Source organism: Phocoena phocoena, chromosome 18, assembly GCF_963924675.1.
Source record: "Phocoena phocoena chromosome 18, mPhoPho1.1, whole genome shotgun sequence".
In the NCBI taxonomy this organism is placed as follows: Eukaryota; Metazoa; Chordata; class Mammalia; order Artiodactyla; family Phocoenidae; genus Phocoena; species Phocoena phocoena.
The window spans coordinates 72,179,031-72,191,044 of NC_089236.1; the positions used below are offsets into that span (position 1 = coordinate 72,179,031).

Genomic DNA, 12,014 nt, shown 5'->3' on the forward strand with positions numbered 1-12,014 from the left:
GGCACAGAAGGAACAGGGATTGATTTTGCTGGACTACAGGGTACATATTAGGAAGCTGTGAGAGATTTGATTAAAGATACAGGCAGAGGCCAGATTAAGAAAAGCCTTGGAAGATGTATTAGTTAGAATTAGGTTTGGCTGTGAGGGACTGATTATCCAAAATAATAGTGTAAATAAGAGAGAGGTTTAGGGACTTCCCTGGAGGTCCGCCTTCCAATGCAGGGGATGTGGGTTTGATCCCTGGTCGGGGAGCTAGGATCCCACATGCCTCGCGGCCAGAAAACCAAAACATAAAAAAACAGAAGCAATATTGTAACAAATTCAATAAAGACTTTAAAAATGGTCCACATAAAAAAAATCTTTAAGAAAAAAAAAAGACGGAGGTTTATTGCTTTCTCATGTAAACCCTGTGTGTGGGTAGGTGGTGGCTCTGTGACACTTCACTCTGAGTCCAGGACCCAGACACCCTCTCTTTTTAAGGCTCCATGGTCCAAACACAGCTAACAATTAGCACAACACAGCCTTTTAAAATAAAAGTGCTTTTATTATAAAATTCTAAAAATGTGCTTTAAAGGTCAGTCATGGGAATACTGCAATAATAAGAAGAAACATATCTTCATAATCTAGGCAATCACAGAGCAGATTTTATATTGTCCATGGAATTAATATTTAAAAGACAGTCTTCTTTTCAGTTAAGAAGAGTCTTCAGAGCACCATTATTTGAAGGAAAGGTATTTTGCGTATCAGAGTTCATCTTTGGTCTGCAATTAAGAAACAAAATATTTAGAGCCATCAGGAAGTCTTCTACGAGTCAAGAAGGCTTACGTTAGTCTATTAATTATTTTCCCCTAAAGATGAAAGAAGGGGGGAAAAAAAGCCAAGTTATTGCTAGAGGCTTTTAGGACTATTATTTGGAATCACCCAAGGGTAAAGTCACATTGGTGGGGAACCTGAACATCTAAGGGTCTGTATTATGGTAAAAGGCTTGTGTTATGAATGGTATCAGTGAACGGCTAGAGTAGACAATGGGCAAAATATAAACAAAGCTATCATTCTAGTCCCTAAGTGCTATGAATCTGGGGAATCATCTGGCACCCCTCAAAGTCACTTAGAGATAAAAATTTAAAAAGAGGAGTGGAGAAAGGGAGCTGCCCACTTTCATTTGGAGCCAACAGAAGCGTTCTGATATCAAATCACTAACTCCATGTGGGAGCACGTTTCGAGTCTGGAAATTTCTGTTTTGTCACTGGCTTTCACTGATTTTATGGCCTTGCAGCACTGAGAGGAATTAATGCTGATGATGCACCACTTCTGAGAGCCAGTTGGTGGCCAATCAGTTCCCCCCCAAAACAGAACAGACACCCAAAACTGATTTGTAGCATGTACTGTTGTCATGGTGTAAATACTTCCACCACGTGGATTCCAAGCTACCAAAATTTAACCACTGTGAAAAATTCCTAAATATTTAACAATCTGTGAACTTGGATGAGGTGTGGCTCCATCACGCCATCAGGGCTGGTAGTTTTCTTATTCCTTTTAAACCCGCTTGAGAGGCGGACGTAATAATTGCCAAATCTGGGCTCTCAACTTTGGTTCCAATGCCACAGTTCTGAGTTTGTCCGTTCAGAGACATGATGCTGTTGCTTAAAATAATGTCAAGCCAGCATATTTTATATATACATATAATACATATAATAACTTTATACAGTATATATTCCTTCAAATGAAAAATACCTACAATCACCGCCCCCCCCCAAGCCATCACACTGTCTTATTATGCACACAATTTGAAGGTGATACACTGGTTTTTGGTTCTTGCTTTGCTATAATCCAGATAGATGATTCTGAGCTAAACTCTTCTTTGGGCTCGGTTTTGTTAACTATAAAATGAAGGCATTTACTGGGTGATCTCTAAGGTCCTCTTCAGCCTGCCAAGTCCATATGTGCATCTGCCTTTTATAAACAAAATCAGTATGTAGTGGTATCAACCGAGATTGCTTTTACATGAATGTTAACATGAATAATGATGGTTATACGTTTTTCCATCCCTAAACTGGGATGACGAGCTCTGCAGAAACGATCTCACAAGGAAATGAAGCTCTTAGATGATAGGTGTGAAAACACTTTTCAAACTGTAAACATCTATTCAAATGCCACGTGATCTGAATTCTCACAGTAAAAATGGCTTCCCTCCGCTTTGCTGAGAGCTCACTTCACTGCATCTTGGCGCTTGTCTTTTGCCTTGTTGGGATCTATTTTATCTGCCTCTACTAGAATGAATTGCTTGGAGGCTCCAGGAGGAATTCAGGTAGCTGTTGCCTGACTGAACGAGGAAAGGAATGAATGAAGAGTTGGGTCACTGTTAGTTCTTACTCTGACACTGGCTAGAAGGTGAGTTCTGGTTACCTTCTTTGTATGGCATGTGCAAGGAAAGAGGTCATCCTCGGTCTGTGGTTCTACCCTCCTCATGCCCTCCCGGATTTGGGGCTCACCCACTTGTAAACTGGCATATTCCTGTATAGGAAACAATACAAAAACATGTCTTATATATCACTTAACATCCACTTACCAAATTAGATACGCCAGAGTCCGCTAGAACACAGTCCACTTAACTCAAATGTCAAGTTGTGATATGCAAGGTCCTCCATATTCCCCTTAAAAGCCCAACAACAGAGCTTCTGAGAGGCGGCTGACCTTTGGGCACTGGCTGCCTATTTCTAAGGGACCACTCCTTAGTCTACGCTTCACTTATATGACTCGTATGGTATATTTTTTTTTGACCTTCTGCCACGTAGCGAAAATAATTGTGCTTCCCATCTTCCCTAGACTGAGAATCTGAGGACAGACTATTTCTGCCTGACCCACCATGGCTGGTACAGCCTCAGTCGTACCTTCATTCATCATGTGCTTGCTCTGGGCTAAGCTCTGGCCGAGGTGCTTAGGCTCGAAAAATGTGAGTTGAATGAATGAACTCTACCCTGTGGCTCTTTAGGAATTCAAATAGTACGTCCCCCCAGCTCCTTCTTCAGTTTACATACTTCACCATCCCCCAGGAAAGGTTATAAAGGGGGCAGGGACCAGGAATGACAAACTTTGTTCTGCAGCACAGCCTATGACACGGGGCTCAATATCTGCAATTCTGAATTTAAAAAATCTTAACTTAGATCTAGTACTATTATTAGCCAATTACTTGTTTACTACTGCATTTTTTTTAAAAAAAGAACTTTTCAAATTGTCAGATATGCTCTAATTACAATGCCTAAATGGGTAGGTCCATAAAAACAATTTCCAAGAAAAGTCACGGCCCACATGGGGTCAGCACAACAGGTCCAAACATACCTTGCACTGTATAGAAAAAGAAATGGTAAGGCAGCAGCAATATTGTACAGAGAGGAAATGTGAATCCACGCCCAGTAACTCTGTAGGATCAGAAGCCAATTTTCTAACCACATACCGCATGGTTCTAACATTAATACTTTTCTTTTAAGGTTGTAGCATTCTCCATTAGCTAATCTTTGGCTTTCTACTATTTTCATTATTATTTAATATTTATCCCTGATTTTTGCCTACAGAAGTATACATATATCTCCTTAATGAATATACTATTAGAAATTGTTAAGTGAAATATTACTTGCTACTAACATGACCAATTACAAGTATGTCTATTTTCTTAGAAAATACTGACCTGGAAAAGCTTAAAATAATAACAGAATATGTCATCACCCATGAGATTATTTCTTGCAAATTCTTGTCCTGTTTTTGCTATCTTCTTTGCCTGTGGGAACAAGAATAATATGCTTTCATGAAACATATTTTTCCCCATACAGACATACGCTAACTGATCTTCAGAGGACATTTTAGTGGGACAATAGTGGAAAAAATATCTTTGGGGTCTTGTGAGGTAAAGGGAACATTTAACAGAGTATGTTTGTTCAAATCAAAGGGACGATTTTAAGACTCGAAAGTTTGAGAAGTCATATTGGGCCTTCTAGAATTGGCCTCTCTTGGGGAGAAAAGGCATACAATAATTGAACTAACAATGACTTTGCAAAGTAAATGTAAGATGCTTAATGCACTGCCTTAACAATTTTCAGCAGACAGTTAGTTTGATGCTTCTTTCATGCAATCCCTCATTTTAATCCAGAGCACAGTTAGTTTTTCCTCCTGCCAGGCTGGCCATCTTCATTTTCATATTGCTAGGTGAGGTGAGGCAGTGCTTGGGGCTCAAATCAAACTGACTAAAGGAGAGAGCATAATCAAGGCCAAGGTTTAGCTTTTTGTGTCACGTGCAGAGTGGACAGCTAATCCAAGCCACTATGCCTGTGTTTACCCTGAAGGGATCTGTGCTATCCGCGGGGAGGTGGCTTCCCATTTACAGGTAAGGGTCTACATCTAAGCATCCCGAATGCTTTCCAGGCACAAGACATTGAAAATGAACCCATGATAACTGGGGTACAAAGAGACTGACCTTACCTCTTCATCGTGATCTTTTGCCCATTTAAGTTTTTCTAGGAGATCGCTCAGGTTGCTTTTAACTGGAATGTAGTGTTTCCAGGGCTGCAGTTCATTATAAAAGTGTTCATAGTAGATGGAGTCCTGCTTCAGCACCACACTGTCACCTACTAGCAGATACGGTAGGCGATAAGCCGCAACGGTGCCATCGACATTTATCTGATACTTATGCTGCAAACAGCAGTAAAGTAGAAGAACCTCCATTAAATTTCCTTTTTCCCACTCTTCTTTATTCTCCTTCTCTTTCCACACATCAAACCTCAGATACAAACTGGCCAGATTTTGCCCATGGCCTCCACCACTTAGTAAGCGCTATTATATATAACATGCTGACCTAGAGCTAAGGGCTCTAACATTTTGATGTTCCCCCAAGTTTCAAAAAGGGTCCACAAGGCTAATGGTGGGGCAGCCAATAAAATTATAAAACTGTTGTCCTAAGGCTACAACCTAAGGAAAGGTAGATTTATCGTGACTCTGTAATCCATTTACTACTTTCTTGATGGCACATGAGCACCTCACGATGGCACATTCTATGCCGTGTTACCTTTTAACATCAGGTGGCCACATGCAAGTTTTAATGAAATTAACAAGCTCTGGGGCAAGAACACCTATGAATCAAAATATTTATAGCACTGTGGTAGTCAACAGTCTTTAGCTGTAGCAAATTCAACAGGTAGAAAGAAAGCAAAGGTCTGATAAAACACCCTCTGAGGAGGGATGGCTGGTATCAGATTTGATTTGGTATCAAATCTCCCATTTCTTTCCAAAATTTCTGTGATATGCATGTGGAAGAAACACAGACAATTCAACATATGGCCTTCTTTAGGTCTTCCTCGTACCAGGTAACCCATCAAAAGAAAATCAGGCCATTTACAGCACAGACAGCTAATCACTGGCCTTCCCACCTGCAGGAGACAGCTGACTACTTTTTGGCCCACTTTTCCCTGCTCACCCCATGGGGCTTCAAAACCCCTCAGTGGTCTAGAGATCAGGGCAGCATCCCACTGCTTGAAAAAGGGGAATTGTCAGAGAAAGGATCCATACTGGGGAAACAGGAACAATCCACATTCTAGACACAGAAAGTGTGTAGCATCCCCAGAGTTCCTGGGCAGAATGTTTGGATGGATTCCAAGTCATTTCCCTACCAGAAGGCCCAATAAGAGACACCTGGTTTATATTTCTTCTTTAGTCTATTATGATGCTATGGCTCTGGGGAGAAATATTTGTAAAATTACTTACATGTATTTATTAATAAAAAAGGATTTGGAGCTAAAATATGCTTTTCTTGAGGGTCAGTTGGGGGAAAAATTATAGCTCTACCCAGGTCCCAAGCTCCTGTGGTGCATATTTAATATCAGGTCTAGGTACTGAGTACACCCCAGGTTTCCCCCCTAGGAACTGGTTAGTCCCCGGGGCTCCATTCCTCACTGTTCCTAAAATGTTGTGCTCACCTCTCTCACCCCTGAAATTTACAGGCCTTGATTTCCCGCCCCCAAATGCAGGTATTTGGAAAAACACAAAGGATTGGCCACGGATGATGTCATACCTTGAAGAAATCAAAAAATGAAATGTGTTTCACAATGGGACCATACAGGCTTTCATCGTGTTTAAAGAAGAAAAAGTTGGTGAAAGCAGCGTCTATGAGTTCCGGGTGTTTTCTGCTGAGCTTAACCAACTCAAGTCTCTCTTTTCGGCTGTCTCGCCCTCTCCAGACAGCTGTGGAATTTTTGCTTTCCCAGGGAGGACCTGTGTTGGCTTGCACAGACATCATATCCAGACTGACTCTGGAAGACAGAGTGCAACAGATTTTTCTCCCAAACCATCACATTGCAAGGGTTGTTGGGAAAGAACTCACCAAGGAAAGAAAACCAAGGCTCTGGGTCGTCTGGGACCCGTCCCTCACCGGCCCATGGTTTCGAGGACAGAGTCAGTCAAGTCGTAGGTAGGCATCACGATATCCTTGGAATCTGTGGAGCCACACCAGGAAAAGATCGGATGGATGTTTGAATCGGATTTCTTTTTTTCCAAAGGCCAGTCTCCCAAATTAACAAAAAACTCCACATCGGGCATCTTCACCTAGGAAAAGAAAGCCAAGATGGTTAAAATGATGGTATAGTTTTTCATATCAGCCATTTCACTATCATTGTCAAAACTCCACTAAAACCCTGCTAAAGCACACTACACCCAGGGACAGGATTCAGCATATGGCAATTCTCCTTTAGGCTCAAAGTAGGTTTAGTACCAAAATAATTTTACTGTAAAGTATCTTCTTTTCTTAAAAATATTTACTTATTTATTTATTATTTTGACTGCACTGGGTCTTAGTTGCGGCATGCAGGGTCTTCATTGCAGCACGTGGGATCATCGTTGTGGCATGCAGGGTCTTTTAGTTGTGGCATGCATGCGGGATCTAGTTCCCCAACCAGGGATTGAACCCAGGCTGCCTGCACTGGGAGCGCGGAGTCTTACACACTGGGCCACCAGGTAAGTCCCAGGTATTTTCATCTATAATATACTGTTTGGGGTTGAGTGTATCCCCCCCAAAAGATATGCTGAAGTCCTAAACCCCAGTATCTCAGAATGACCTTATTTGGAAATAGGGCTGATGCAGTTGTATTTAGTTAAGATGAGATCCTACTGGACTAGGGTGGACCCTTAATCCAATATGACTGGTGTCCTTGTGAGAAGAGATGAAGATGTCAAAACACACAAGGATAACATCATGTGACAACAGAGCGGAGTGATGCAGCTGCAAACCAGGAACACCAAGGATTGCCGGGCACCCCCGGAAACTAGGAAGAGACAAGAAAGGATCCTCCCTATAGGTTTTAGAGGAAGCACTGCCCTGCTGACACCTTGATTTCAGACTTCTAGCCTCCAGAACGGTGAGAGAACAAATTGTTGTTGTTTTTAGCCACCCAGTTTACAGTACTTTGTTACAGCATCCCTAGGAGACTAATACAGGTATACTACCTGACATAAAACTTCACAATAGTATATAGTACTTAAGGGTCCAGAATAGAACAACCCTGGTATTGTTATTATTTTTATTTTGAAAAATTATAGTGTAAAACCTGGGCTCAAATTGTCTATTATACATCTAAGAAAAGAAATACTTACTTTTCTAGTCAAAGAAAGTAGTATGGCATCCATGAAAATTCTAAAACCTACATGTTCACCGTGAGTCTTGATATAAACCTGGAAGAGAATTGAATGTTTACTGTTTGTCTAAAAGTACCCACTGACTTCACTGAGATCAATCTTATCACAATGATCTGCAGAATGATTTTTAATAAAACTATGTAGCTGGGCTTCCCTGGTGGCGCAGCGGTTGAGAGTCCGCCTGCCGATGCAGGGGACACGGGTTCGTGCCCCGGTCTCGGAAGATCCCACATGCCGCGGAGCGGCTGGGCCTGTGAGCCATGGCCGCTGAGCCTGCGCGTCTGGAGCCTGTGCTCCGCAACAGGAGAGGCCACAACAGTGAGAGGCCCGCATACCAAAAAAAAAAAAAAAAAAAAAAAAAAAACTATGTAGCTAGTTGTAGCCAAATGGTCAAAATAAAAAATCACTAAGGCAAGAAACCCTCAGTCATGAATTGTACCTTGTTATCCTTCAAGGTATAATGACACAAGCTCTGTCTTTGTCCAAATCTTTTCGGGATTTCTGTTGCAATCTTTTCTGGATCAATGGTAGGGAAATGTGCCAGATCTCTCTGAATTTGAGTAATGGTTTCTGGGCAGTTCATCTCCCATAGCCAGGCTGCACTGTCTTCCAAAGGACAGTCACAATTCTCATGGTAAACTGGCCCTAATTACACACAAGGAACAAAGTATACAGTAATAATTTCACTCAGCATTTGAAACATGTAACAAATATTCATAATATGACTTTACAAGTTTTGCCTATTTAGATGGGGAGGGCAATTTGATGGAAAACATATTTTAAAAAGAAAAACATTTTTATTACCCTGCTGTATCTCAAGTTAAGTCTTTTCTGACCGCTCTTCACAGCTAGGTGTTATGATATTTTCACAGTCAGGCCTACTTGGCATGAGTTCAAAAGAAAGCCAACGGTGCTTTTTGCTCTAAGTGGCTACCATAGTCCATTACTCTTTTTTTTTAAATTAATTTTTATTGAGTATCATTGCTTTACAATGTTGTGTTAGCTTCTGCTGTATGGCAAAGCATTACTCTTTATGCTTTGTGTACTTAAGAATAACCAAACATTGGTAAAAGGATATCAGAGGAGTATACCTGTTTTAATGAAAGACAAAATGATAGAAATTTATATTTCAATGGTCTATTATACAAACTAGTTCTTAAAGGGTCTAAGGTACTTTTCTCAATGGATAAATCATCATAAGTAACAATACAAATGGGCATTCCCTGGCGGTTCAGTGGTTAGGACTCCACGCTTCCACTGCCGGGGCCTGGGTTCGATCCCTGGTGGGGGAACTAAGATACTGCAAGCCTTGAGGTGAGGCAAAAACAAAAAAGCAAACAAATAAAACCAATACAAATAAATAAAACACCCCTACTATGTTTAGTATAATATATTTTTTTAAAGAAAATATAAAGAAGCAAAGTAATCCTCAAAACACCCATTTCATTAATATTATAATGAATTAATTACATGTTTGTAGAAATAATACTAGCATAATATAGAATCTGAATTGAGATTTCACTGTCATTTATTTCTATGAGTCTCAGATTGTCACCTGACCCAGGCAGTAGTAGACAATGGGACATCTTTTAAGGTTAGCAGGTTATATGGTACTGTGTGGTCCTGGTGGAGTGTGGGGAAGAAATGGAGGCACTTTCTAGAAAAATGTTTGCCTTTTGTGGAGCAGGGAGACAAGGAAGATTCGTGTGTCTGTATACACCCTGCTTCTCTAATATTTTAGGGTACTGTCTCTGCTGAGAGGGAATGATATGGCTCTAGGTAAGAAAGTTGTACTCTTATCCTGTATAAGAAAATGGAATTTCTCTGGAAAATAGCACTGAAACAAAACAAAAAAAAACCCCACAGTCAATTCCCCCGCTCTCCCATCAAGTTCTCTTTCTTCCTGAAGTGACCGACCAAATTTCAATAACACTCATCAGTTACTTAAGTCATATATCTCTAATTAAGAAAGCGCCATCGATGACCGTATATATAGCTTGATTGTTCTTGCTAATGTTGTGCCTTTAGGGAGCAAATTCTCTATTAATATGTTCTTTCCTCTTTAGCAAATTGTAACTTCCATTTGAATCGTGCATTTCTCTCTTTTACCAGGACTCTCAATTTAGCTTTCAAGTAGGAAATGTCTATTTTTTTCTTTTAGTGAAAAAAATACCACGCTAACTAACTTGTTTTTGTTGATCAAATGACATGTATTATTGTGTTCAAATACTGCTGTGTTAAAATTATGTTCCAAATTACCTGTTAAAATATATGGAGACTTGGCCACATGTTGACCTTGGAATTTGACTTCTATCTTCAGATTTGTGTAGCTCGCATACATTCTGTATCTTACTATGAAGGACCCATCCTTTCGGTCTAAAATCTGGACGCCCACTCTAGTGAATTGCTCATCTGGGGCTGAGATTTTAATCTGGAACACCTTTTCACCCGGAGAATATGTGAATCTGTGATGGGAAGAACAATGAGATATAAAGATTATTTTAAGAAACAACCGTGCAAAGATTATGTTCTCTAGTCTGTGAACCTTCCTATTCTCCTCCACATTCTCCCCCTAACATATGCTTGTTTCTTTTTCCTTATGCTTTTAGTACCAGAATGAATAGGATGGATCAGAGAGGAAAAAAAGAAGAGGATTACAATGGCCAAGATAACATAAAACAGTTTTATTAGAAAATTGCAAGGAGATATGTTGACTACTAATTTATGTAAACATAGAACATACTTATGCATTTCATATATAAAAATAGTCTTATCAGCCTACTATTTATTTCATGCCCATCTGGAAATTTGTGATGAAATGGTGCCTCTAAAGATAATGATTTTCTGAAAAATCTCTCTCAAAGATTTTTTTTTAAAGAATCAGTATTATAAATCATGCTCAGCCACGGGCAAAAGCTAGTAGGTAGTATATCACCCAAGTGACATTGTACAAAAGTTTTTTTTGGAGTGAGTGCTCTGGCTGTTACAATTAAGATGGTATTTAGTTTCCCCAATCGTACTATTTATAGACAAGTGACAAAATTTATAACTCTCCTTTCCTTTGGGAAACTTCTTAGTCCCAAGATTTTCTGCCTACAAAATACACACAGTCAGCATCCACCAATTAAAAAAAAAGACAATCATTTCAGAAGTGAATTCTACAAATAAATTTCAAGTATACTTTTAACCGTTGAATTCAGTGGAATGAAATAAAGTTGTAACAAACATAGAAGATTCATATTTTGATACGTTCCCCCTCAACTCTAAAGTTTCAAATAGTGCTTTATTTTTCTTTTGAGTTTCAAAACCTGCTTACCTGCAGAGGTCCACCTGAAAACAGAGAAAGGTGCAACCAAGCAGTTTCTAACAACTGGGTTTAAATTCCTTATAACAGTTTATGCAAAAATAATTAGAAAGAGTACTTTCAGCAAAGTACAGGAGTTTGTTCCCCAGCCATGGGGAAATCCCTATCAAAATAGCCAGGAGAAGAGCTAATTCGAAATTATTTGTAAAGCTACAGAGAAAAATTGATTGGATGGGGAGAACAGTTAAAACCAAATGTGAATAGCACCCAAATGTCCTGGATTTTAAACTGCTGTGCAGAAACAAGTTCTTGGGCGAACAAAACTTAAGGGGAAAACCAGTAAGTTTTAACTGTATTCCAAAATAGTCAGGGAGCCATTGCTCGACTTACTTATTTCCTGATGTGTCCACCGCCTGGATGTAGAAATAGCGCGCGGGAAGGACCACAGCTGCTTTGAGCCCGGGTCCCCATATTTCGCTCTTCTCCGGGCTCAGTCGCCTCTCTCCGCCGGTCTCGGCCAGTGCTGGAACTGTCCCCAGTAAGAAGCAGTAAAGCAGCAAAGTGCTAAACATTTACAAGATGGACTCAAAATGATCCACAGATAAATGAAGTGGAAGAGGTGGACGGAACCAGCCGCGGCTCCGGCAGGGGCACGTCGGCCGATCGCAGCAGCAGACGCGGCTCCAAGTAGGGTCCTTTGCTGTGCTGGGCAGGCGCGTGGGTCTCCCCGGAAAGGTCACAACCGGGGCGCTGGCTTGTCCAGCTGAAAGGTGCCAGTAGTTCTACTGAAATGCGCAAGGACCACGCCGCTCCTCTTCCTCGGGATAATGACAAACTTGCGTTGCTTCTGTAACTGGAGCATCATTGAGGTCGAACGCGTCTCAGGTTCCAGCCCAAGGTGCACGGAGAGGGGATTGGCCCGCGCGTCCGCCCGGACTGAGTAAGGCCTCCTCCAAGTGGATGGCGCAGTGGACACGCGTCCGGCGCCAAGGCTTCCTGGGACGTGTAGTTCGCGACAGGACTAGCGGAAATCCCG

General features: G+C 40.9%; 1 protein-coding gene across 1 annotated transcript; it reads right to left on the reverse strand.

The window, feature by feature from the left end:
* Positions 1 to 523: 523 nt before the first annotated feature.
* On the reverse strand, positions 524 to 11,814 carry POGLUT2 (protein O-glucosyltransferase 2). The gene is made up of 10 exons (XM_065896072.1): positions 11,369 to 11,814; positions 9,934 to 10,139; positions 8,114 to 8,319; positions 7,633 to 7,710; positions 6,416 to 6,588; positions 6,059 to 6,296; positions 4,474 to 4,683; positions 3,686 to 3,775; positions 2,407 to 2,514; positions 524 to 761 (listed from the first exon to the last, which is right to left on the reverse strand). Exons 1-10 carry the CDS (start codon positions 11,548 to 11,550, stop codon positions 744 to 746), a joined length of 1,509 nt encoding a protein of 502 aa, XP_065752144.1. The 5' UTR covers positions 11,551 to 11,814; the 3' UTR covers positions 524 to 743.
* Between the last annotated feature and the right edge of the window lie 200 nt (positions 11,815 to 12,014).

Coding starts and splice junctions, on each gene's coding strand:
- POGLUT2 (XM_065896072.1), bottom strand. CDS start 11,550: ATGTTTAGCACTTTGCTGCTTTACTGCTTCTTACTGGGGACAGTTCCA. Junction 4,684..6,058: donor CATTTTTTGATTTCTTCAAG/GTATGACATCAT, acceptor TGCTGTTTGCAG/CATAAGTATCAGATAAATGT. Junction 2,515..3,685: donor ATTATTTTAAGCTTTTCCAG/GTCAGTATTTTC, acceptor TTTCCTATACAG/GAATATGCCAGTTTACAAGT.